This window comes from Oreochromis aureus, linkage group 6 (assembly GCF_013358895.1).
Source record: "Oreochromis aureus strain Israel breed Guangdong linkage group 6, ZZ_aureus, whole genome shotgun sequence".
In the NCBI taxonomy this organism is placed as follows: Eukaryota; Metazoa; Chordata; class Actinopteri; order Cichliformes; family Cichlidae; genus Oreochromis; species Oreochromis aureus.
Genome location: NC_052947.1, coordinates 39352643 through 39376118, shown reverse-complemented (window position 1 = coordinate 39376118; position 23476 = coordinate 39352643). Strand labels below are relative to the sequence as shown.

The 23476-nt window shown below is 41.6% G+C and overlaps 2 protein-coding genes across 4 annotated transcripts in view; both read right to left on the bottom strand.

Moving 5' to 3' along the window:
- rims1b (regulating synaptic membrane exocytosis 1b) overlaps positions 1-11316 on the bottom strand; it is a 94181-nt gene extending 82865 nt beyond the window's left edge. For 2 of the 3 annotated variants that reach the window (XM_039613726.1, XM_039613728.1), the window contains exon 1: positions 10293-11313. In XM_039613726.1, the coding sequence (XP_039469660.1) occupies positions 10293-10459 (167 nt within the window). In that variant the 5' untranslated portion in view covers positions 10460-11313. Of the gene's footprint in view, positions 1-10292 lie in introns of all 3 variants that reach the window. The other variant, XM_039613725.1, reaches the window with a different exon arrangement.
- A 5853-nt stretch (positions 11317-17169) lies between these two features.
- krt97 (keratin 97) lies at positions 17170-21967 on the bottom strand. Its single transcript, XM_031739804.2, has 8 exons — positions 21493-21967; positions 20724-20806; positions 20303-20459; positions 19529-19693; positions 19302-19427; positions 18916-19136; positions 17918-17952; positions 17170-17818 (listed from the first exon to the last, which is right to left on the bottom strand). Exons 1-8 carry the CDS (start codon positions 21874-21876, stop codon positions 17712-17714), a joined length of 1278 nt encoding a protein of 425 aa, XP_031595664.1. The 5' UTR covers positions 21877-21967; the 3' UTR covers positions 17170-17711.
- Positions 21968-23476: the final 1509 nt, after the last annotated feature.

Below are 23476 nucleotides of genomic sequence, written 5' to 3'. Positions count from 1 at the left end.
AGCCTCTAGCGACTGTGGAAGTCGCTACACTCCTCTTCTTTTCTCTTTTTTTTAAACTTTAAAAACGGGTTGTGTGTGAGACTTTAAATCAACAAAATATAAAATATACATTTTAAATTGTTATTGATCCCTTTACCCTGAGTCCTAAAGTGTATATTTATTTTCTTACTCTTCTTATATTTATTGTTTGTTTACTTGCACTGCTGTAACTGGAGCCTCGTCGTCACGTCTCTCTATATACTGGACTGTATGTAGCGGAGATGACAATAAAGTTTACTTTGACTTCAGCAGCGAGCAGGCGCACCGAGGGCTCTCGCGCTCACTTTTCGCGTATAGAATTTTGAAAAAACATCGGTGCAAATTATAAGTCTGTATCATAATGTCCGGTGTTTTCGTGTTGTTGGTTTGTTTTTATTTTGTTTTATTTTGCGAGTTGGTTATTAGATGCTGCTCCAGCCACCCAGAGAATCCCCCGCCGCCCCGCCCTCTCCTCCCTGTGCCGCAGGCGCACCTCGCAAACGGAGGGCGCCCTTACTCCCAGCAAATGGGCGATAGAAAACCGATCAGTGCCTATGCCATCCCCAATATGCGCTGGCATGATGTCGGGGCAGCATGAGTACGAACAATTTTTTTTTTTTTTTGCCGATGCCCGTGATGCCGCCCCCCACCACGATGCCGCCCCGGGCAACCGCCCGTGTCGCCCGTATCTAAAACCGCTACTGCCGGTATCAAACAACTCACGCCCCGGTACCAGTCTGTGGCCCGGGGATTGGGGACCGCTGCACTAGATGGCTTCCACTACCTGCTGAACCACAACCACCCCAATTAGCAAGTGCATTGCACCGATACAGGTGGATGGATGCAGCTTACTAAGCTTGCTAATATTGGCTGATAACTAAGGACGCCACCCTCCTGTCTAAACGAGGTCACTTCTGCCTCCAAAAAAACCCAACAACAGAATGGGAGACGTATATTGTTCTAACATTATGCTCTGCTTCTATCAGAGAGACACACTGCAAAACATCCAGGTAGCTAAATAAAAATTTCCAGCAGGCTTGTTTTAGGCTCCAGGACCGTATGTTTGACACCCCTGTTATACAGAAGCTAAGCTGTGGAGCAGGCTCAGACACTGTTAAAGGCCAGGCTAGCTACTGTGTTTAATCTAAATGTTTTTACATTCAGTACGTAAAATTGTTCCAGTTAGCAAAAAGAGATCCATTGATGGTGGTTTTATTATGATTAATTTCTCATTCAAAGCTTTTTTGTTTTAGGTGCTTCATATTTGTCTCCTAAACCAGACGTTATTTATGGCCTATTATAATAATAATTTTTATGACAATAATGCGTTACTTTTTCTTAAACACACAAAGTTGCTCCTCACTAGGGAAATATGGGGAACATTTAGTTCACAGGTGTGGTCAGCTGTTCGCGATGTAGCATGTTTGCAAACGTTGGCTCTGTTGTTTGGCGTGCTGTTTAAGTCAGCGTGCGGAGGTCGTTTACGTGCTGATCCCGTAGCCTGCTGTGTGTGTGGCCGCTCAGGATACACTCCCTTGGCTTCCTTTGACCACAAACACAGACAGAGATGAAGGGAGAGCAGTGTAGAGAGTCTGGTCAACCCAAGCAGAATGCATTCTCATTAAACTTTAATGCTGCTGAGGTCTGGGAGCACTAACGGGGGCTACTCACTCAGGTCGCTCACTCTCAGCACACTCAGCCAGACACCGTGAGCCTCCACCTCCTCCCTTCCTCTGTGAGTCTGATAAGGCTGCACCTCCTTCTCTGCCACATTTTGTTCCCTGTCTCTGATGCTGTAGCTAATGATTAACCAGATATCAAGTGTGTGCAGCTGTATCAACACACAGGCACAAGGCTGTTTCCCAAAGTGCACAAAAATAGTCAAGTGAGGCAGAAACCTTTTTAGATTTACTCCTAAGCTAAGCAGTGTTTATTTAATCATTACTATTTATTAGCACGATAATGTTGTTAATATACCGATACTGTGTAAATGTCTACGCTCTTCTCAAAAAGATTACCAGCAGGTTTTGAACCCTCACTGCTCTTATGAGCCTTTGTGACTGATGAGAAAAGCTTGGACTGATCAGGTGGGGAAAGAAAATCTAATCTAATCTTTTACAAGCCAAACTGGGAAAACCATTCCACAGATGCTGTGTTTTTGGCCTAGTTCATAACTTCCCATTTAAAGAAGCCACTTTAGTTTTGCATTTATAAACATAAACCAGTTTATTTACCATATACTGCATGTAAAAGATGGATTTAATGCTGTCACATCATTTACATACACTCTATTATTGAGAGGAGAACAGAGTAAAGTCAAAGACTGTTGATGCTGAGAGTAATAGGCAGCCATTCATCACAATTATGGAAACATGACTCCAAATTTAGGCTGACTTTGTTCTGCATCTGTTTAGATGAAACATTTGTTTTCAGCTTTTTGTGCTGAAACCATAGGCTGTACATAAAAGATGGACATAACTAAGAGATCTGAAAAGGAAAAAACATTCATTCTTTTTAATAGTCAGGAGGACAAACAAAATTACTTCTGATTATATCTGATATCTCACTAGTTTCCTGATGACTTTATGGTCTTAATCACTAGGTTCAAGTTTTGCCTTAAGATTGAAAACTCACTACAGTAGGAGTGTGTAGTTTCCTCATCATGTGATTACAGATTTTAGTATATAAAGAAGAAAAAAACAACGATTAATAACAGGATTTCACAAATTAAGGGCTGATATCACAGTGGTAACATCCATCTTGTGTTTATGTAGTCTACATTATTTACATTCATGACCACCTAGGGCACTGATTAGACAATATTCTTAGAAAAAGCATCACTTTCACTTTATTGTTAATCATCTATTTGATTCCATATATCTGATTCAGGGACACAGTGGGGGTGGAGCCTAAAGGTGCTTTTATGACACCTGTCGCACGGCACGACAGTGGTTGAGTCCATCGATTTTAAGATCAGTGTCTGCATTATACAATCTTTAGTTTTAATTGTTTAACAAAATGCATGGGCAGCACAGTGGTTAGCACTGTTGCCTCACAGTGTGGGTTCTCTCCGGGTGCTCCAGCTTCCTCTCACAGTCCAAAGACATGCAGTTAGTGGGGATAAGTTAACTGGTGACTCTAAATTGCCCTTGTCTGTGTGTTAGCCCTGTGACAGACTGGCGACCTGTCCAGGGTGTACCCTGTTTGTCACCCTAAGATGGATGGATATTTTTGGAAAAAAGAAATGTAGACATCTGCATACACAGAGGGTTAAAACTGACAAGTCACTCTTTCACATAGTTTCATGGGGGAACCAGCAGTTCAAATAACTCAGTATCACAGAAATTATGATTATTCTTGACTAATATGGATTTTAATGTATAACCAATACTTGTGTTAAAAAGGTGGAAAAGAAGCTGTAACAAATCCGACTGAAGTTCAGATTCTAACATTTTTAACCCTTTTTACAACCAAACAACTTTCCCCAAACTTTAGTTGTTGTTTTTTTTTAAAACCATAACCACATTATTTCTCCTGAAAGTAATAATCAGAGAATATCTGATAATGCCAAAAGAAAAAGAAAACAATGTGCACATGGCAGAAGTGAGCGTTAAACAAAAACTGTCGCTGAATGTCATCGGGAGTTGTAAGAATCCGTCACTGTGTTCGGTGAGCATTGTTTCTGGTGACAGAAAGCTTTCAATTGAGTGAATGCTGCAGAAAAGCCCAAGAAACATTATGCAGAAAATGTGTGAACAGGCCCGTCCACATACATTCAGCCCACAGCGAGTTAAGTCTCCGGCTTTCAAACCCAGATTCTGGCCCATATTTACTGCATTGGACACAAACATGCATACGCACAGGTGCAGTACGCTCTTTTTTTTCCTCTTGCAAATTAAGTGAAAATTAAGAAAAAAGATGACGGACGGAAGCTCAGAACCATGCACACAAACACACACCGGGCTTCTATTCCCTCCAGGTGTTGCAGACACACCCGACTGCCTCGAAGTTCTTTTAATTAAGAGCAAAGTGTGATGATCCAATCCAGGAAACTCAAACACACACAGAAACACATGGACTCGCACTCGCTCCAGCTGTCTGGAAAGCGAGCGAACGCTCGCTGCAAAGCAACAGTACAGTAATGCAGGCGTGCTGTCTTTGCTAGAGTGTCCTTTCCTTTTTCAAGTCATCTGGGTTTGTGGTGCCGTTTGTGTTTCGCTTCTCGTTATAAGGACAGCGGTGCACATGCTGTCAGAACATGTGCATCATGGGGAGGTGGGTGGGTGCCTCTTTGAGCTTACAATCTTGCATGAGTGCGAGTGTTTGCCAGTGTAAAATAGGAAAAAATGGGCACACATGCTTCCCTGTGTGCATTCAAGTATTCCTGCTCACAGTTTGTCTGTGCACCGGGACAAAGTGCAAACACTACACGCTGTAATTAGTGCAATTTAACTTCAGGACAAAAATGAATCAGGTTAACAAGAAACAAAAAAGGTTCAGAGCATCAACAGCAGCCAGTGAACTGAATACTTAAATATTTCAGGAACCACTTCCAAGTTCGTGCTATTTTCAGACCTGATCCATAATTCAGCATTAGCATTTTTCTCCCAGAAACCTTGAAACTCTTCAGTCTGATCTGAAAATGTTCCTTTTTATTTCAGCTGAAAGACAACAAGTTTTTTTTTTTACTCTGGAGACTTTATTTGGTGAGGTGACATAACTGTAGCCGAAGATGAGCTTTTCTGTGTTTGGTGAACTTTTAGATTCTTCTGTTGATTTCTTTAATATTCTAGTAGATTCTGTTTTTTTTTATTTATTGTTATATTTGTCGAGTTTTTGTTTGTTGTTATTACGTTAAGTGTTCTCTGAGGATGAAATTCACTTTTGTGATGTTGTGTTTGGTTCACATCTCGATCATTTTAGCAGTAGGTGTAGTAGTACAGTCTCCCCAGTGCTTCCCTCTCTCTGCCTCTGTCTCATCCATGTGCTTGTATTCATGGTTATCTAAGTGTGATTCTTGAATCTGTTGTTAGTTGTCTTTTGTTTATTTCCTATTTTACAATAAAAGCAGGGTTTCTTTCACAGGTTGAAACAGGGTTACGTCTTCCTTTTGTGATTGGCTCCCCGCCCTGATTACCTGTCTCATGTCCCTCGTGCTGGTCAGTCCCCGGGCAAACTTCAGCGTAAACGCGGTTTTCTTTTCTTCGTTTTATTTTAATTGTCCTTATCATTTTTTCAGCTTTTAAACACAGAAATCAGCATCACATTGAGTTACACCAGTCCACCAGATAAGTGGATGGACAGCTAAGTCACAGAAAGTAAATGGCATTAGATCATAATATTTACCAGGAGCTTGTTTTTTCATATTTTAAAAGTTCTTTAGTTGTAGTAACTCTGTGAGGTTTTTACGTGTAAATACTGGTTACCTGTAACAGATTGTTTACATACAGGAGCTTATGCAGAAAGGGGAGTGGTCTTATTGAAAGAACTACGACAGAGTCAGGCAGTACTTCTCTGGTCTCGACCTCTCACCCTGTAACATTACAATCAATCTCTCACTGTTTATGTAACTATTAAATAAGAGGAAAACAATCAGTTCAATAAAGTAGAAACCAGACTCCACACATTAGAACAGATGCTAGAACCAAAGACCCGGCCTGTTTTTGACCTTGTCTCCCAGCTGTAGCTGACCTCTTGGACAGTAGCAGCCATATCAGACGGCACACAGGGCGGAGGGCTCCGCTGCCCTCTCCGTGCACCCTGCAGCCTTACAGCACTGGGGAGCTCTGGTAAAGGGAGATTAGCTGTGTGTGTGTGTGTGTGTGTGTGTGTGTGTGTGTGTGTGTGTGTGTGTGTGTCTGTGTGTGTTTGAGTGGGAAACTTCCCATTCTTTCAGTCTCGCCCTTTCCTTCTCTTCCACCACTCTAATCCTTAAAACCTCTAAATCCTCCCTCCTCTCCCTCCTTCTGTCCCCCAAGTCCTTATTTCTTCTGCTGCCCATCTGGTTTCAAGGAACAATCTGCACCTTGTACGGATCAGAAGTTTAAACTCCTGAAAACAAAACCAACGCAGATGTGCATGCTCATTGATTCAATGGGTATGACTGCTGATGGTGCTTTTACCTCTTTCCCTTAAGATCAACATAAGCGGAGGTCTCCATTAACATCACTTACCACCCCCGCCACCCCCTGTGCTGTGCATCCACCCTGTCTACAAACTCTGCCCTGAGCACATCAATATTTTAAACATTATTTCTATATTTACGTTTTGGGAACCTCAAAAGCTCCCGGGGGTGGATGGAAGATTGAGCAGAAAAAAGATTTCCTGTTGTGCTTAGAATGATTTTTTCCTGAGATTATGGTTGCTGCTGCTTTCTGCATTTTGATCCTTCCCCTTTTGCACGACGGCTCCCCTGCACCAACATCCTCTGGATTAGGAAGTCAATGGAGATTCAGCCAAGTTGATGGAGGGAGTTTCTGAAGTCTACCATGCATTAGAGGAGGACAAAGCGTTTGTTGGTGCTGTGAATTAGTGAAGGAAAACCCAGGTGCTGACTTCTCACCATCTGTGAGCTCAGAAGCAGGTGATCTGGCTCTGCGATGTTTCTTTCATGTTGGAGGTTAAACTCGTGACAGATAAAGTCCCATATCAGTATAACCTTATCGCTGCCAGCTGCTCGGCTCTCAGGCAGTGCTGGCCAGGTGGAATGGTCTTGATGTACTAAGGTACTGAATGTCCTTTTGGCTGTAGGCTCTCACTGGTGTTGGAAAACATCTCTGGACATAAATGCATGAGGAATAAACCCTACACGTTTAATAGACAGCGTAGAAGCACATAAATAAAAATTGATCAAGCTCTTAAATCATTAAATTACAAAAAAGCAAAAAACTTTTCATTTTAGTGCCCTGTTGGGTAGCTATGACTCCTTTATACTCACAGAGTTCTGCTTCATTCACAGACAGCAACATGTTTTCATCCCGAGACATTACGTGCTGTCACTCTATCAGGTACTAGTCACATCCAAGTGGGGACGTGAAGCCAACACGGAAGTGCCAAAGCTGCACTTCCTCTCATGGCCACTTGATTCTGAGAGACAATTATTTTTTCAATAATTCATCTGTTTGGATCCTGGAGTGTGAGGCTTTGCCACTTTCTTTGGCAGGCGTCCAGAGACAGGCATCTGCTAGGCTTCACCTCTGCTAACTAGAGTGAAATTGCAGTATTTTATTTCTCCGTTACTTTCTGTGCAATAGCACCTGTGCAGCTTGCTAAGTTTGCTACCAAGTTACCAAGTTTGCTAGTGTTAGCTGAAAACCTAAAACTCCACCCTCTCATCCAAATATGGTCACTTCTGGCAACATTAGCATTTTCTGTAGCCAAAACACTAATATTGAAGCTGCAAAATATCCCAAAACCAATGTGTGATGTCACTACACTGTTCCTCACCATTACACACAAAATGTCCCTGGACGGCAGTCTTGACACACTGGCTATAACTGCACTGAACACTGAGAGACAACAGTCACATTATAAAGAGCGACAGTAGCTGCATGAGGAGGCTGGAGTCAGAAAGCTGCAGTTTGCCTCCTGCTGGGAGCGTTTTACTTTCATTTTCATTCTGATTAGTTTGAGGCTACAAGCATAGAGCTAAAGGCTCTTGGTTAGATGTAGAAAAAGACTCTGATTTGATTTTAAAAAATGTCCCTAATCAAGTATCCCTACATGACAAGTTAAGAAAGACAAACCCATCTCACTGCTGCCATAAACCTGGAGCATCAGGCCACTGGACACCATTAGTGGTTTGATGAAACAGAAGCATCTGAGATCCTGGAATTCATCATAGGCTGAACTGTTTGGTTTGGTAGCACAAACTATTTGCAGTATTTTTTTTTATGTATAGATGAGGATGACAAAAAATGTCATCATGTTTGAAGGGATATGGGCAACCTATAAAGAACTTTACCTTCCATTAGAGCCAATATACGTTCAAAATGAGGAGATTCAAGTTCCCCAGTAATCCAAATGATAATTTTTAACCTCAGATTTTCATCCTAACGCACTGACTGGTATTGATATCATTAAACTGGTTACTTCACATTGCAAATGAGCACAGTTGGGGAACATTTGCCGCATGCACATTTTGCTTGTTAACTCATAATTCAAATCATATTGTGACAAGAAAACTTGTTTCTCCTCTAAAACAAAAGTCCAATTACAGTAACTATCTGCACTGAAGTATGGACTTAATCCTGTATTCTCATTCCGCTGTGACTATCCTAAATCTCTTGACCCCATTTGTGTGAGCGTGCATGAAGATGGTCATCGCCTACTGTTCAGCTGGAAAGCTCAAACTTACATACTTGTGTGTCCCTTGTTTTTATTGTTGTTCTACTTTTAAGTGGAATAATTCCCCTGTATTGATGTAAGTAAAACATGTGCTTGTCTCTTCATTTCTTCATTACCTCTGTTCTATATAATTCAGCTTCTGTGTACAGCTCTTCCTTTCAAGCATGATCAAACTACACTGCCATCAGTCTGCGCACCGCAGCAGGTATGAAAAAGAGTGAAATTACAGTTTAATTAAAGAGCTGAACAATTAAAGTTTATTTAAACAGGGACTTCAAAATAACTGGCCAAAGATCACCAAGTGGTGAAACGTGTTTCTACAAGGACTTTGGCTAAGAACCACTGGGTTTAATGACGAAATGAAACCCAGTTTGTACAAACAGAGGTGTCTACAATTTGTAGGCAGGTTTCTGCTCAATAAAATATTAGTTCAGTCCTGTGACCGTCTTCTATACTGTGCATAATAATCTTACACCATATAGTGGTAAATATCAAAGAGTGCCACAGTAGCTAATGCCTGCACATTTCTCTAAAATCACATTACTCCTTTGACCATGGTGTTCTGGTCCAGTTAATGATTAGCCAGATGATGAAGCCATTATTGACTGAACCTGCTGCCTGTGCCTCATGGAACATTAAATACATCACTTCCTCTCAAGGGGCCCAATGCTGGCCCTCACTCTGTTTCCCTTCAGGGAGGAAATGAAAACAGCCATTAGAATCAGAGCAGGACAGAGAAGCTAAAGGATGCTGCAACAGCAGCCAGGAGCAGAATAAGGGTCCTTGCATGTTTCAGGAGCAAGTTACCACATACAGGCCTGACTCACAGTGTCTTAAAGATTGCTTGTGTTCAACCCCCCGCCCCCCGATGGATCAAACTGCAATGCAACCCAGTTTTCGTAAAAGGCAGCTGGAGCACACCCAACCCTCTATAACGTCTCCCTATCATCTCACAGTGGGTTTGTTCAGTTTGAAGCGGTCCCCTCCTGTCATTTTCCCATAAAGCTTCTGTACAGCCTAGCATCCCCCAGACCAGCACTCTCTGTTCTAATTCTTTTCTCAGTATTCTCTGACAGCCTGCTCGATCGACCGGCAGAGGGTTTACAAACGTCCAATATCATTATTATGTTATTACAATTCTATTACAATTCTTTCCTAATCTGTATGTTATCTGGTTGTGGCCTGGTAAGAATGCCAACCACACCCCATCTTCTCCTCTCCGCCGAGGGGAGCACAGTCCTACATGCCGCCTCACCACCGGCCCTCTGCTGGGCTTATAAAAGCGGCTTGGTTCGCTCCAGGCCTGTGAGCTATAATGTCATTGTTGCTGCTGTTATTGTAAAGGCTATCGCGCGCACACACGCACACACACACACACTGTCCGCAGAAACCTACAGCGATAAAGCTCACACTCCAGCCTGCACGCGTGCGTAAAAAGGGAAATCTGAGCGGCGCTGGATGTGTAAACCGAGGGATGGGGTGCAGACCCCATTGATGAAAACGAGTGGGTGAGGGCTGGATAATGCTATGATTCATCCCCTCCTCCCCTACCTCTCTCCCCCTCTCGTCTCCCCCATCAGCACTGTCACACCCCACCCTCACCACAGCCCCTTTCTACACCTGTTTGACCCGGGCCGTCTCCACTCACTGTGACCGTAAATTGTTTTAAATGTATCGATTGTTTTCAGCAGCATCCGGTCTTCCAATGCAACCACGATTCTTTTTGGAAACACCTCCCGAGCCCTGGGTGCTGTTATATCGGTGGCTGCATGTTTGGGAACACATCAACACCTCCACAAGTGCAAAATGACGGAATCGCAGAGGCTGGTGGTTACTGGATGTGATGGTTATAATGGAGAGCTCGGCTACAAGAGCAGCTTTCTGTGCCTTAGAACTTCCACAGAGGAGGAAGAAAATGTTGCCCTTACTTTAGCATGGCTTGTTCTTTCTCCTCTTCCTCCTTTTGCCGAGCCATCACTGCCATGATTATCTTCCTCTCCTCTTCGGTGAGGTGGCTAAGGTCCGGCAGATCCGGCATGGACGGCGGCACGGTGGGTGGGCGAGGGCCGCCCTGGGGCCCCACCGAGGCGGACATCTTTTCGACCACCACCACCCCACCACCACCACCTCCTCCTCCTTCTCCTCGGCGTGTCGTTTCGGCTGACAGGTTTCCCGGAGCGTTCCCGAGCCACACCTCACGACATGGTCGGCGGGTGTAGTGAACGCGGTAGCGGCAGCCGCAGCTCCGGCGAATAGTGCGAGCCGCTCATGGTTGGAGGCACCCTCGGCTGTGCTTTTGTTTGTCCTCTTTATGGGTGTTTCTGCCCCCACCACGCTCTCGTCGTCGTTCCCCCCCACCCCCCGCCTGCCCTCCTCTCCCCTCCACCGTCCGGATTCACACGGAGCCCATCTCCGTTTTTTCACGCCGGGAACTGAGTCGAGCTGAGGAGGGGGCCGTGGTTCTTCTTCGCTCGGCTGATCTGTGGAGCCTCCGCCGTCGCCGTACTGGAGCTGGATGTTGGGTTGGTATAGGCGGAGTCCGTGCTCTCTCTCTCTCTCTCTCTCTCCCTCTCCCTCTCAGTCAATGGGAATGCAGCCCACCGTCATCTCCCGTTTTTGGCGCGCTTACTCATGTGAGAATGGGGTCCTTAACTATCCCAGGCATCGCTCAGGTACGCGCATCTCAAACCCACACAAAGTTCAGGGAGCACAAAGCGTGTCGGTGTCGGTGTCTGACACTACCGGCTGCTTCCGGTCCCCTTTCAATGCTTTTGTATTTTCTCAACTCGAATAAATCACCGCCGGTTTAATGCACGATCACTTTCAGCACCACGGACAGCTGCTCAGTTCTCTGTGAGCAGTTTCCACACCTGAGCGACTCCACGTCGTGGTTATGTTGTATTTTTCAAATGCTCCAAACCACGAGAGCGGGTAACGAGCTTATTCTTCCGTATTCGGACCTGAGATTGCATCAAGCACAAGCGAGCACAAGCAGCTGCTGCACAAAACTTGATCTAACCATTCTTTGACGTCATTTGAAACGTGTGTCCTGATACAGACTTTAGACTGACCTCCATACTCCACGCGCCTTACTTTAAGGCAATAGAAGCTGGGCAGGGGTCTCTGACATTTCCATTTAACCCACCTTTCCCCCGTTTGGCGTTTAGCCAAGCAGGGAGCTCTAACACTATGTATCTTATGGTTTTGTGTTATTCTTGAAAGAAAGGTGGTTTCTCTGGGTCATTTTCGCCTTGGAGGCCCTGGCATCCATTTATTTCCCTTTTTGTTCATTTTCCCCATATACCCTGTATATAAGTAAATGTTGACTAACTGCCAGGCTGATTGGTGTTCAGTCGGTTTTAATATTGTAGTTTCTTTCGATGCTTCCTTCCTTGTTAAAGGTGTGTGTTTAAAATAATTTAAAAAAACAAACTCATCTAGTTATTTACTGAATGTACAAACAAACAAAACAAACAAAATTTCACAGACATTTTGGACAACTTCATGTTCAAAATATCTGAGTATTGTGTTACAGAGATAATAACCAAAGTCAAACTAGGGTCAAATTATGAATCAAACATTGTTTTGGTGCAGATGCCATACCAGCACAACCCCAAAGTCAGCTGTGTTATCTCCCAGAACTTAAAAAGAGATCTTCTGCTTGTTATGCAAATATGTTAACCACCATACTATGGCTAGATCATACCTTCATGTAACACCGCTTCATACCACAAGATGGTGCAGTGAGTCACAATAATCTTTATTTAACCAGTTAAATCAATAAAAGCAATGGGCTAACTGGAAAAAGGCAAATAAATATACAGGACACATCCAAAAACAATTCAATAATCCCACTGCCAAAACACTGCCCCCTAGTGGGGAAAGTTTTAGTTAAATTCTGCAAATTACAAATTAGGGGCTTGTCTGGGATTGGCTGTCTCACATTCACAAGGGTGAATTGCATCAGGCTACACAGAACATATTGGGAGTCACACACAGGAACAGCATAGAGGATGTGGCCAGTTTTCAAAATAAAACACTCTGTCCAGACCCAAAGATTAATTTTAATTTAGCTTTTAAATATTTTTTCATATTTTTTTTCACTTTTCAGGATAGAAATTCTCATTTAATTCAATTCAGTTTTATATTAGTATTATAGTATCGGTTTTTATTAATTATTTTGTTTTTATTATGATTATATGTGGAGTCTTTGACAAAAAGGTGCAGTGTAAAAAAATGGTAATATAAAAGTATTGTACTGTGTATTTTACAGTTTTGTACTGTTTTTCTAGAATATCATTAAATTTACATAAATAGACTGATTTCACATTGCAAATGTGAAATAACATAAAATCACTGTAAATGTAATAAAACATAATTTTCTTGTTTTTTAAATATATTTGTCTGTACATATGCATATTTAGATTGTTAAAATACATTCACAAATGTATCATAATTTCATAAATATTTGTCAGTCTCGAAAAGTGCTATATAAATGCAATCCATTATTTAAACCAACTGTTAACTGTATATTTCTGTACATTTAAGTATTATTATTGATATTGCCGCATTCATTGACGTTGTTTATATTAAAATGTTCCTAATTTAATGTTTAAAAGCACTTGAAAAAGGCAAAATCCCATGTAAAATTAGGGCAACAAACTGTATTGTCATTACTGAAAATAACCGTATTTTTATGAGAAAGTTATTTTCTGTTATTTTCTGGTATTATTTTGGCGCCCCAGCTGCCGGAATATTACTGTTTTTTTTGGATTTATTTATTTATTTATTTATTTTTTTAACAGTGTGTATTTGGTATAATGGAACAAATGCAGGACAGGTAATACAGTAGAAACACTTGACTCAAGAATCTTAAATTTCTCTCAAATTTATTATATTTAATATTTTGACCAAATGACTAAAGATTAAAACAGAACATGTTTTCCTTAAACTTTTTATTTAATTTGACTTAGATTCATTTTTAGAAACATTATTTACAATAAATAAAAACATTTTGCATTTTAATTTTCATAGTTGGACTAGTTTTAAATAACTTTTACAAAGTGTTATCTTAATTTCCTAAATGACATTTTTAATTGCAGCACCACCTCTTTCCTGTGATATTTTATTTAACATATAATTAATAAATACAAGACTCAGAGTTTTGTGCCACATTAAAAACTACAACTTTACTATTTCCATAAAGTATACTCATCAACATTTTTGTAATATTGTCAGCCACCTCTGTGCTTAATTAGCCAGCTTGGTTTTCTCCGAGAATAATATTGTTTTAAACGGTTCTTTACAGAGAGCGACACACGACTGGACACCACATGACATTTATTGTAGTCTGGAAGAAAGTTTGGTACAAAATAAGGCGGAAAATAATGAATATTTGGGGTTTTCAGTCATCTGTACAATATTTTTTGAATGAATACACAGATTTTTAGAAAGTCTTTCATAAACTTTTTTAGGTGTGTGCATGTGTGTGTTTTACACAATAAGAAAAACCAGTCGATTCCAGTTTTTAAGTGTAAACTTCAGAGATCTGTGTGTATGATATCAGAGAGTGGGGTGCTCTCTGCTCCTTCAAACAGCTCCTGTCCATTATTAAAGATAAAGATAAAGATAAAGATGACCTTTATTAGTCCCACAGGTGGGAGATTTGTTTTGTTACAGCAAAAGTGCAAAGCTATGTAGCAGAAATTAGAAAACACTGGAATGCAAATGGTAAATGGACTGATTCTTATATAGCGCTTTTCTACTCTCACGGAGTACTCAAAGCGCTGTATACAACATGCCTCATTCACCCAATCACACCCATTCTCACAAGCACTTTATCTATACGTAGTGCTTACTAAGTACATTCGCACACATTCATACTCCGATGGACGCATCGGAGAGCAAGTTGGGGTTAGTATCTTGCCCAAGGATACTTGACATGCAGACTGGAGGAGCCAGGGATCGAACCACCAACCTTCCGATCAGTAGGTGACCTGCTCTACCTCCTGAGCTACAGCCACCAATAAAATAAAATACTATATACAATAGAATAAAAATAGAATAATATATACAATAGAATAAAATAGAATACAAATACTATATACAACTGAGTAAGAAAATACAAAAGTACAACTTTGTCAGAGAAAGAATTGCACATATAGCAGTCTTATTGCACGTGTGAGGGTTTGATCAGCTGCAAAAGTCTTTATTGTGGAGTCTGACAGCAGTGGGGAGGAAAGACCTGCGAAATCTCTCCGTTCCACACCGTGGGTGCCGCAGCCTGCCACTGAAGGAGCTGCTCAGTGCTACAAATCTCACTGTCTGCCCTGCTCTTTCGCTTCCTGCCTCATTTTGCATTCAGGTCCGGACTCCCAGGTTACACCGATCCGGAGCTGGCACCGGTTTCTCTCGGATGACGTAATGATGCTGGGTGAGAGGCTGTGTCCGTCCAGCAGATGGCATTAAACTCTCGGCTCATGTGACGTCACCGGAGAGGTGACTGTACCGTGGTGACGTCAGCTTTCCGTGGTGCAGGATTTTGTCATCATTTAGGTCGTGACTAGGGACCCCAGCCCTGAGTGGCACAGTCGTGCTACAGTCTGCTGCAGAGCATGAAAGTCTGCAGGAGGAAGCAGAGCTTTAAGCGACCTTTACTGTTTTTATTTAACGAGCTCTGACAGCCGCAATCACACAGGAGTAAATATAATAACACGCACACATAATCCGGAGTTTGTTTTTATCATATTACAGTCTCATGTTACAGGAGATGAAACTACACCGCAAGCTTTTCACTCAGGAAGCTTCTAACAGGAAGTGGAAAAAGTGGGCCCTCTGGGCGGCGTGGAGTGATGCCCTCTCACCAAAACATGCGCTAGATTAACCTTACACTGGATGAGAACATGTAGCACTTAGTACTAGTATTTTCATCTGACACGAAAATACTACTACTAGTGCTATCCTTTGTACTCTGTAATATATGTTGCTGTGTAAATGGAGATAAGCTACTCAACAGAATAGAAGTAGTTAACACCATCTCAAAGTGATATACATTTAATACATATATCTTCCTATAGTACATATTCATAATTTAAAAATAAAAATAGAGAAGGAATTAATGATAAAATTAAGGTGCTTTAACTATATTTTGATGCTAAAACTTTACGTAAGAAATATGTAAGAAAAATTGTGTATGTTTCTGTTCTGTGTCCTGTGTACTGTTTGTTTGTATATGTGTCTTTCTGGCTGCTGTTACACCCAAATTTCCCCTTGTGGGACAATTAAAGGATTATTCTATTCTATTCTATTCTATTCTATTCTATTCTACATTTGCTTAAATGGGATTAGTTGTGTAAGGAAATATTCTCGAGCTGCTTTTGCCACTTTGTAAAACATTTCTTTTCATTTCAGATATCATACCCAGTGTGCCAGTTTATCTGTAAATCTCCTCTGACTCCCCCCAATAACAGTCTCACATGACACATATAAGAGATGTACTGGTCTGTTCCCACTGAAAACTGTGTCATTCTACTTCTGTGTATCTTCAAATATATCTTTGTGTCAGCCAACATTAATTTTAAATGAGGTTTGTTTGTTTTTTTAATTGAAGTATGAAGCCTGTCCCAGCTGTCACATGGTGTGGGCACAAATAAGCATCACCCCCCACTTGTCAAAGACTTTGCAGAAAGTTAACAGGAACAGACGATCTTTGTGACCATACTGACATCTAGTGGACACTAACATACACTGCATGAGCAGAGAGGAGTGAAACGCTTCATAAGTCACTACACGATGTTTATGTCTGCGCAGGTTTTCATCAGTCATGGTAACTTTAAGAGCTTGAAAATAGAAGGCAACTGGACTTTTTTTAAAGTCTGTGAAGCCGTTTCACCTCTCAAACAAGTGGTTTCCTCATTTCTCAAACTAACAGGTGAAGACCACAAAAAGACTTGCAGCAGTCAGTCTTGAGACTATCGCGATGTTTATGGTCGCTTAAAGTGAGAGTAAGGAACTCTTCCTCAGCTCAGCGCTGATTTCAGGTTTATGGACGACAAACCAAAGAAAAATATTAAAACTTAAAATGTGTTTGCGTGTAATTACACGTAGTCTGTATTAAGTGATTAATAATAATCGCATGATAAATATGATAAAGCTACAGTAACATCAATCTCGCACGAATGTTAAATGCTAAGAGCTGATCCTGAATACTCACCATGTTTACAGCACACAGTGTAGCTCATTAGATGTATGCCATGGATAGGGGCAGGAGTGAATAAAGGCATTAGTTATTAATTTATTGTAAACTGTAGACATATGTGTATATTTAATACTTACGGACAGGAATTGCCCACAAAACATCATTTTCATTTTAATTATGGTCTATAATTAAGAATACGTTGATGCATTTGCCTCCAAATGATCAATATATATGTGTGTGTGTGTGTGTGTGTGTGTGTGTGTGTGTGTGTGTGTGTGTGTGTGTGTGTGTGTGTGTGTGTAATAATTAATAACTACATCGCTTAGCCTGGCGTTAGTTGCATGAAAGCTATACCCGCTATAAGAACATTATTTAAGCAAAAAAATATGTTGTCACGTGCTAACTGTTTTTGTACAGTCCCTAAAAGTAGCAACAAAACTGCAGTGTGTCATATTAAGTTCAGTTATGAGGCATGTGCATGTTGTTTTTGCACGAAGGAACAGCTGAAAGCTTTGTTTGCGTTTCTTGTGTTTAGGAAAGAAAAATGACACGAAAAGGAAGGCAGATGTTTGTTCATTTGAGGAAATGAAAACAAGGAAACAAAGAGCTCAGAGACACAAATGTTTATGAGAGGCGAGGTCTGTTCTCATTCTGTGGAATATCTGTGGAATAGCACAGTGGTCTCAGCGGTCTGCGTTTCAAGGATATTTGCTCCCTTACAAAAAGCAACATGTAACACCTTCAGCACTGTTAATGTAAGAATTGCTACATAAAATGCCATTTCCATTCATACAACATTGAAAATGTACCTTAATATTCAAATTGACTTTGCACAAACGCTTTTTCACTAATCTGCTTGACAGTGCCACCTAATGTATGAGTGACGTACTGCAGGAGTAGACTCCTAGGACCGTTGTCGCTGGTTTGTAGAAAAATTTTTATTCCAATTTTAATAGCTTTGTTATTTTCTGAAACATTAAATCAGAATAAATATTTTCTGAGAAAAAAATAAAACCCAAATATAAACAGAAAAAAAAGATTTAGGAGAGAAATATTTACAAATTCTCTTCCTGAATAGCTTTAGTAGACATCTGAGGACAGGAAGGGCACCTATTGGTTGTTTTTTGGTACAGATCTGCTGAGAGTCTGCCTACTTGCTGATGACCTCTGTGTCCACATCTTCTTTGCGGGACACCACTTTGCCATCAACAATCTCCTCAATCACCACCTTTTTCCTCTGAGTTATGACTGGTTTACCTGCGGAGTGAATAGGAACATAATTTAAACCTGTAGTATGTGTCATTTGACCAGGCAACAACATTTAAATAAATAAAAGCAGCAGTGATGCAAACTTACGTTCTTCTTTGACCTCGACGACCTTAACGGTTTTCCTGCAAGAAAGCAAAAAAGTTAATTTTAGTTTGCTACAAGTTTAAGAAAAAAGTACTAAATGATGAACTTTTGGGTGCAGGAACTTTAAAAAGATAAAAGACTCCAAATGCGAGTCAGTGTCCACAAACTCCCATGTTAAAGTGTCCAGCAGAAATGAACATGTTTACAGCCTGGTTTATAATAAAAGATCAAAATAAAGTCTTTACAGCCAATTTCCTCTTTTATGACAACTATATGGAGAAGGATTTTTTTATAGCTCAGCTGGTTTGATTTTATTAAGGGTTAAAGTTTACTTTATTTGGCCACAGAGTGCTGTATCCTCGTGCTTTCTGAGGATACTCGGGATACTGAACTGGACCTTCTTTTCCTGTTTGTGTTTTATGAAACATTTTAATGTTTTAAGGATGCTTAGCATTCCCAAAACTTTGGTTTGCTTTAATAAAACAAACTATAACACGAAATTATGTTGTTGTTTATTTTTTTTTAAATGCCCACAGCTTTAAGATTACGACACATTAGTTTTACTCATGTTTCCTTCTTCTGGCAGGAAGGGTTTTTACCATCATTTCTTCATCCAACCCTTTACCCTTTGAAAGCTGACTAGGAGTAACTCTTGAACTGTGCGGTTTGTATTATATTTCAGGCCTGCTTAGAACAAAATGACTGGAAGTGCATCAGAAGTTAGTGAGGGTGGTCTTCGTCTATGCAGCTAACACTGGAAAAACCCAGGAACTATTCTAATGGTCGCCAAACCACGTCTTTACTGATTACAAAATTTTTATTCAATGTTTTTTGGATTAGCTGCAACTCCTGCTCCTCTCTTCAGCTTTGGCTGACTTTAAATGCATTGTTGCCAGAACACTAGCACATTAATATAGCCACTGGCACCAGTTTTAAACCTCTGCTTTACTGCAAAAGTACTTAGATTTACAGTGATAGATGTTTATTTATAAGTAACTTACTGTATATCCTCTCCATCCAGCAATCTTCTGTACTCTGCAATCTCCATCTCCAGCCTGGTCTTGATGTCAAGCAGCAGCTGGTACTCCATGGACTGCCTCTCTATGTCCACCCTCACCTCGCCGAGCTCCTTCTCCAAGCCGTCCACCATAGCCTGAAGCCGGCTAAGCTGCAGGCTGTAGCGGGACTCTGTCTCTGACAGCTGACCCTCCAACGCAGATTTCTTCATGGGAGAGTAAACACATGAGGATAAATGAGTGCGTGCCGAGTGCTAATTGCTTGTTTTGAAACTCGTGTTTCCACTTGAGTCGCATAAGGCATAAAAAATGGTGACTGGCAGGTTGAGTAACTGCGGTTTGTGGTTGCTGCTACGTAGAGCCTTCCTTACCAGGCTGATCTGGGACTGTAGCTCAATCTGCAGGGCCTGCAGGGTCCTCTTGAGATCGTTGATCTCAGTCTTTGAGGACTGGAGGGTCTCTGTGCTGGAAGCCACCTGCTTGTTCAGCTCATCAAACTAAAAGGTATCAAAATGGACACAAAAATGGTCACAAAGATATTCAAGCCATAGTGCAGACATGAGATGATTCAGTTCAAAGTGCAGCCTCTTCTTCTCACCTTGACCTTATACCAGGCCTCCATCTCACGGCGGTTCTTTTCATTGATGCCCTCATACTGAGCTCTGATCTCATCCAAGACCTTGTTCAGGTCTTCCTGAGGCTTGGCGTCCACCTCCACATTCACAGAGCTGCCAGAAACTTGTCTACGCAGGGCCGCGAGCTCCTGAAACCATGACAACAGTAACAGGTAAGATCATGAAATGCTAAGAGAGAAAAAAACAGTTTGGGTCCTAAGGTGAAGAGCCAGTTAAAACCAGACTGTTACAGAAAGTACAGAAATGTGGAATTTATAAACATTGCATTCATGTAGCCACTGATTCAGTTCATGACTCTGTGTGCTGCTGACTCACTGTGTGTTCACTGTATCCCATCGCTGTTCTATGTGGCCACACAGGACAGCAAAAAATTACACTGGGTCATTTTTCTTTGAATGGGGTTTTTTATGCTGGTGGACATTTATGAGACTTTTGTTATTGTACGCAGACCTGGGCTGTCATCTGAAAAGTCTTATCTTTTTTTTTTTTTTTTTTTTTTTTTTTTTTTATCAGCCTGAGGCTCTGAAGGCACATTAAAATGATCTAAACAAATTCTGGATTAACGGCTGTTTGAGTAGGCAAATGATGTCAAATTGCTGGTGAACTGACTCATCAAGAACTACTTTCATGCTTTTGTTCTGCACTCTGTTTTCTGGATGTGCACTTTCAAAGCAAATGCATCACATGTCCTTTTTTTTGTTCTGGCACTCTGATGTCAGTGACAGCAGGCCGCTCACCTCCTCGTGGTTCTTCTTCAGGTAGACCAGCTCCTCCTTCAGACCCTCCACTTGCATCTCCAGATCAGACCGGCTCATGGTGAGGTCATCCAGAACCTTTCGCAGCCCGGCGATATCCGACTCCACCGACATGCGCACGGCCAGCTCATTCTCAAACCTGTTGGGGATAAAATATTGCTTATATTGCTGTAGCTGCTCGATTGATGTTAAAACCAAAAACAAAAAAAGACAATGTGCAGTTAGCTCAAAAACCAGCTGGGCCAGTTAAACCACTTTTTCCTTTTTGTTGTTGACTGTTACGGGCCAGTGATAATATCTCCGGGCAGCCAGAGAACAAGAATAGGTGAAGTCATGTCTGAATAAATACCAGTCAGCTAATTATTTTTTCACCACACAGAGATCGGCAAATGTTCCCACTCACTTGATTCTGAAGTCCTCTGCTGCCAGCCTGGCGTTATCGATCTGCAGCATCAGCCTGGCGTTGTCCTGTGTGGCCAAGCCGATCTAGGAAAAGTAAACAAAGCAGAAATAGCGTGAGTGGTTTCTAATCCGAATATAATACCACCACAAAGGCGTGTTAGTGACTCATTGTCCAGAATGTGGGCTGGCAAGGTTGGGTTATTACACAGAATAACTTTATTCATTCATTCCAGTGTAAATGCTTTAACAGGATCAAAGAACTATTTTGTTCATCAAGTGCGTCTGAGCATCACTCTTGGGAGGGTTTCTACATCCTGTTAAGTAACAAAGTCCAGTTTGTCATTTTATGTAGGTTCTAATGTTAGATGCTGATTTTTTAGGCCTGATCCACATTCCACGGACAGACAACTGAATGATGCTGCTGGTGTGTCAGCATGCCATATGTTACTGAGGGATGTTGCAATGTAGCAAATAAAAAAGGTTTCTGTTCTGTTCTGTTTCTGCCTTATTGGTGTTTAAAAGAAGCAGATGACTTCTTTGGAAAAGAGGCGATATATGTTGAAATGTTAATTTGTGTTAGATTTTAATGTTTTTCTTCAAACAAATAACGACATTTCCATCATCAGCTAATGCAGAAAGGGTTAAAAAAAAAAAAGAGATAGAGATAATAAAAAAAAAGTTTAAGGACTGGAAAGAAGATTTCAGCTTCATTTTTTGGAGTTTTAAAATTGTTTTCTTTACTTAAACATTTACTGAAGGGGTGAGCTCACCTTTTTGCGCAGGTCTTCGATGATTTTCTCATACTTGCTGTAGTCCCTGACAGTGGGGGTCTGCTTCTCGTACCACTCGCGGATTTGACGCTCCAGCTGCGCGTTGGAAGTCTCCAGAGAGCGCACCTTTTCCAGGTAGGAAGCCAGCCGGTCGTTGAGGTTCTGCATAGTCACCTTCTCGTTGCCTGAAACGGAGAAGCTGCCGCTGTCACCTGAGAGCGCCTGTGAAAAGTCAAAGCCGGAGCCGAGGCCGTTGGAGGCGTAAGACACCCGGACGTTTCTACCACCTGCCCCGCCATAGACGCTCATTGTGCCCCGAGAGCTTCGCAGGCTGGGCGCGGAGGAGAGGGAAAGAGCGGATAATCCGGTGCGGATGGAGGTCATGATGAGTCGTTCTCTGTTCTCAGGTGCGGCGATCGCTAAGTCTCCACGAGTGGTATGCAAGAGGTGGTGCTGACGGAGCCCGGAGGAAGGTTTTATAGGGCAATGAGAGGAGGGAGCTGCCAAACAGGTATACTGCTCGTCACTGCAGGTGTGACCAGGCGTGGTGGGTCTTTTTGGTGTTCGCTGTAACGGCCGTCATTGCATATTTTGTTCAAGAGGCGTGTTGGCCATTGTTGTTCAATTAAGCCTCTTAATCTGAGGAGGAAATGAAAGATGATTTTCTCTTTTGGTAGAAGTATGTGGGAATGATCTTTATAGAATGATTCGCTCATAACAAAGACCAAAAATAATATCCTTACAGAGATGAACGTTTCACCCTAATGTGCCTCACAGTTGGCATTTTGACCTGTTGACACAGGCTGAAGACAGGATGCCTAAAGTCAGGCGCAGGTCCACCTTCTATGGGTCAGGTGAAATGCAGACTCTTTCCCTTTAAAGGGAAGTTAGCGTCTGCTCACATATGTCTATGCCACATCTGCAGTTTTTTCTATGGGCCGCATTTTGAATTTACTCAGGGTGACTCATGGTGATTCTGCTTAGCGAGACACATCTGAAAACAGTAATTGCCAGTACTGTATGGTAGTTAAGCCATAAATGCAAATGTATCACCTGTAAGGCTGTTAGTTAGTAACTGCTTCTTACAGTAGGTGTTACAGAGTGACAGACCTACAAACTTACCACAAGAATAAAAGGAGTCTCTCAAAATTATATGTATATATTAATCTAAAAAGTTACTGTATTCCATATGAGGTATAAGAAGTGGTAAAACCCAGGGATAAGAGGGTTACCTGACCAGACAGGCTTCATTCTCTGAACAGAGGCGGAGCCAAGGGGTGGCCATAGACTTGCAACAAGGGTAAAACCAGAAAACGTCTGATACAGTTCTCTTGGGAATGCATATGAATGGGGGCCTGTGGTAGGAGTGGGCGGACTGATCCAAACATTGATAGTATTAATGCAACGTTGCCACTGGCATCATATAGATGGGGATGGGATACTTCAGTTTCGGTTTTTTGCTCCTTAGGTTCAGTATGTTGCTCCCCTTTCATCACAAAGTAGACGTGTCTGTGCAAACACAGCTCCTCTCATGCACATACAGTTAGATTCTCCCCCTCGTTCTGTCATGTGACACCTTGAGCAAAGACACATGCGGGCTGCAGAGAGGAGCATGCTGCAGGAATGTTTTACAGCTGTCAGTGAAAACACAGCAAACTGCAATAAGTGTGTAAGAAGGGAATTCTCTGCTTGCAAACCTGCCAGTTTGTACAAACGGATGAAAAACTGAAAAAGGCAACAACAAGCTGCAAAATAGAAAAAAATCACTCAACGAGACCCAGAACCCCAGCACAGAGACAGGGGCTCCTGGTGGAGAAAACCTAGGTAGTTTATGGTGGTGAAAGTCATGTTTCAGTTATGATTCATGTGGGCTCAACAGCATTAGTAATTTTGCTGTTACTTCAGGTGACTGGTTACCAATAGAGTACATTCAAAGATTCAAATAATTTAATCATCCCTTTGAAACATGTTAAATTATTTTATT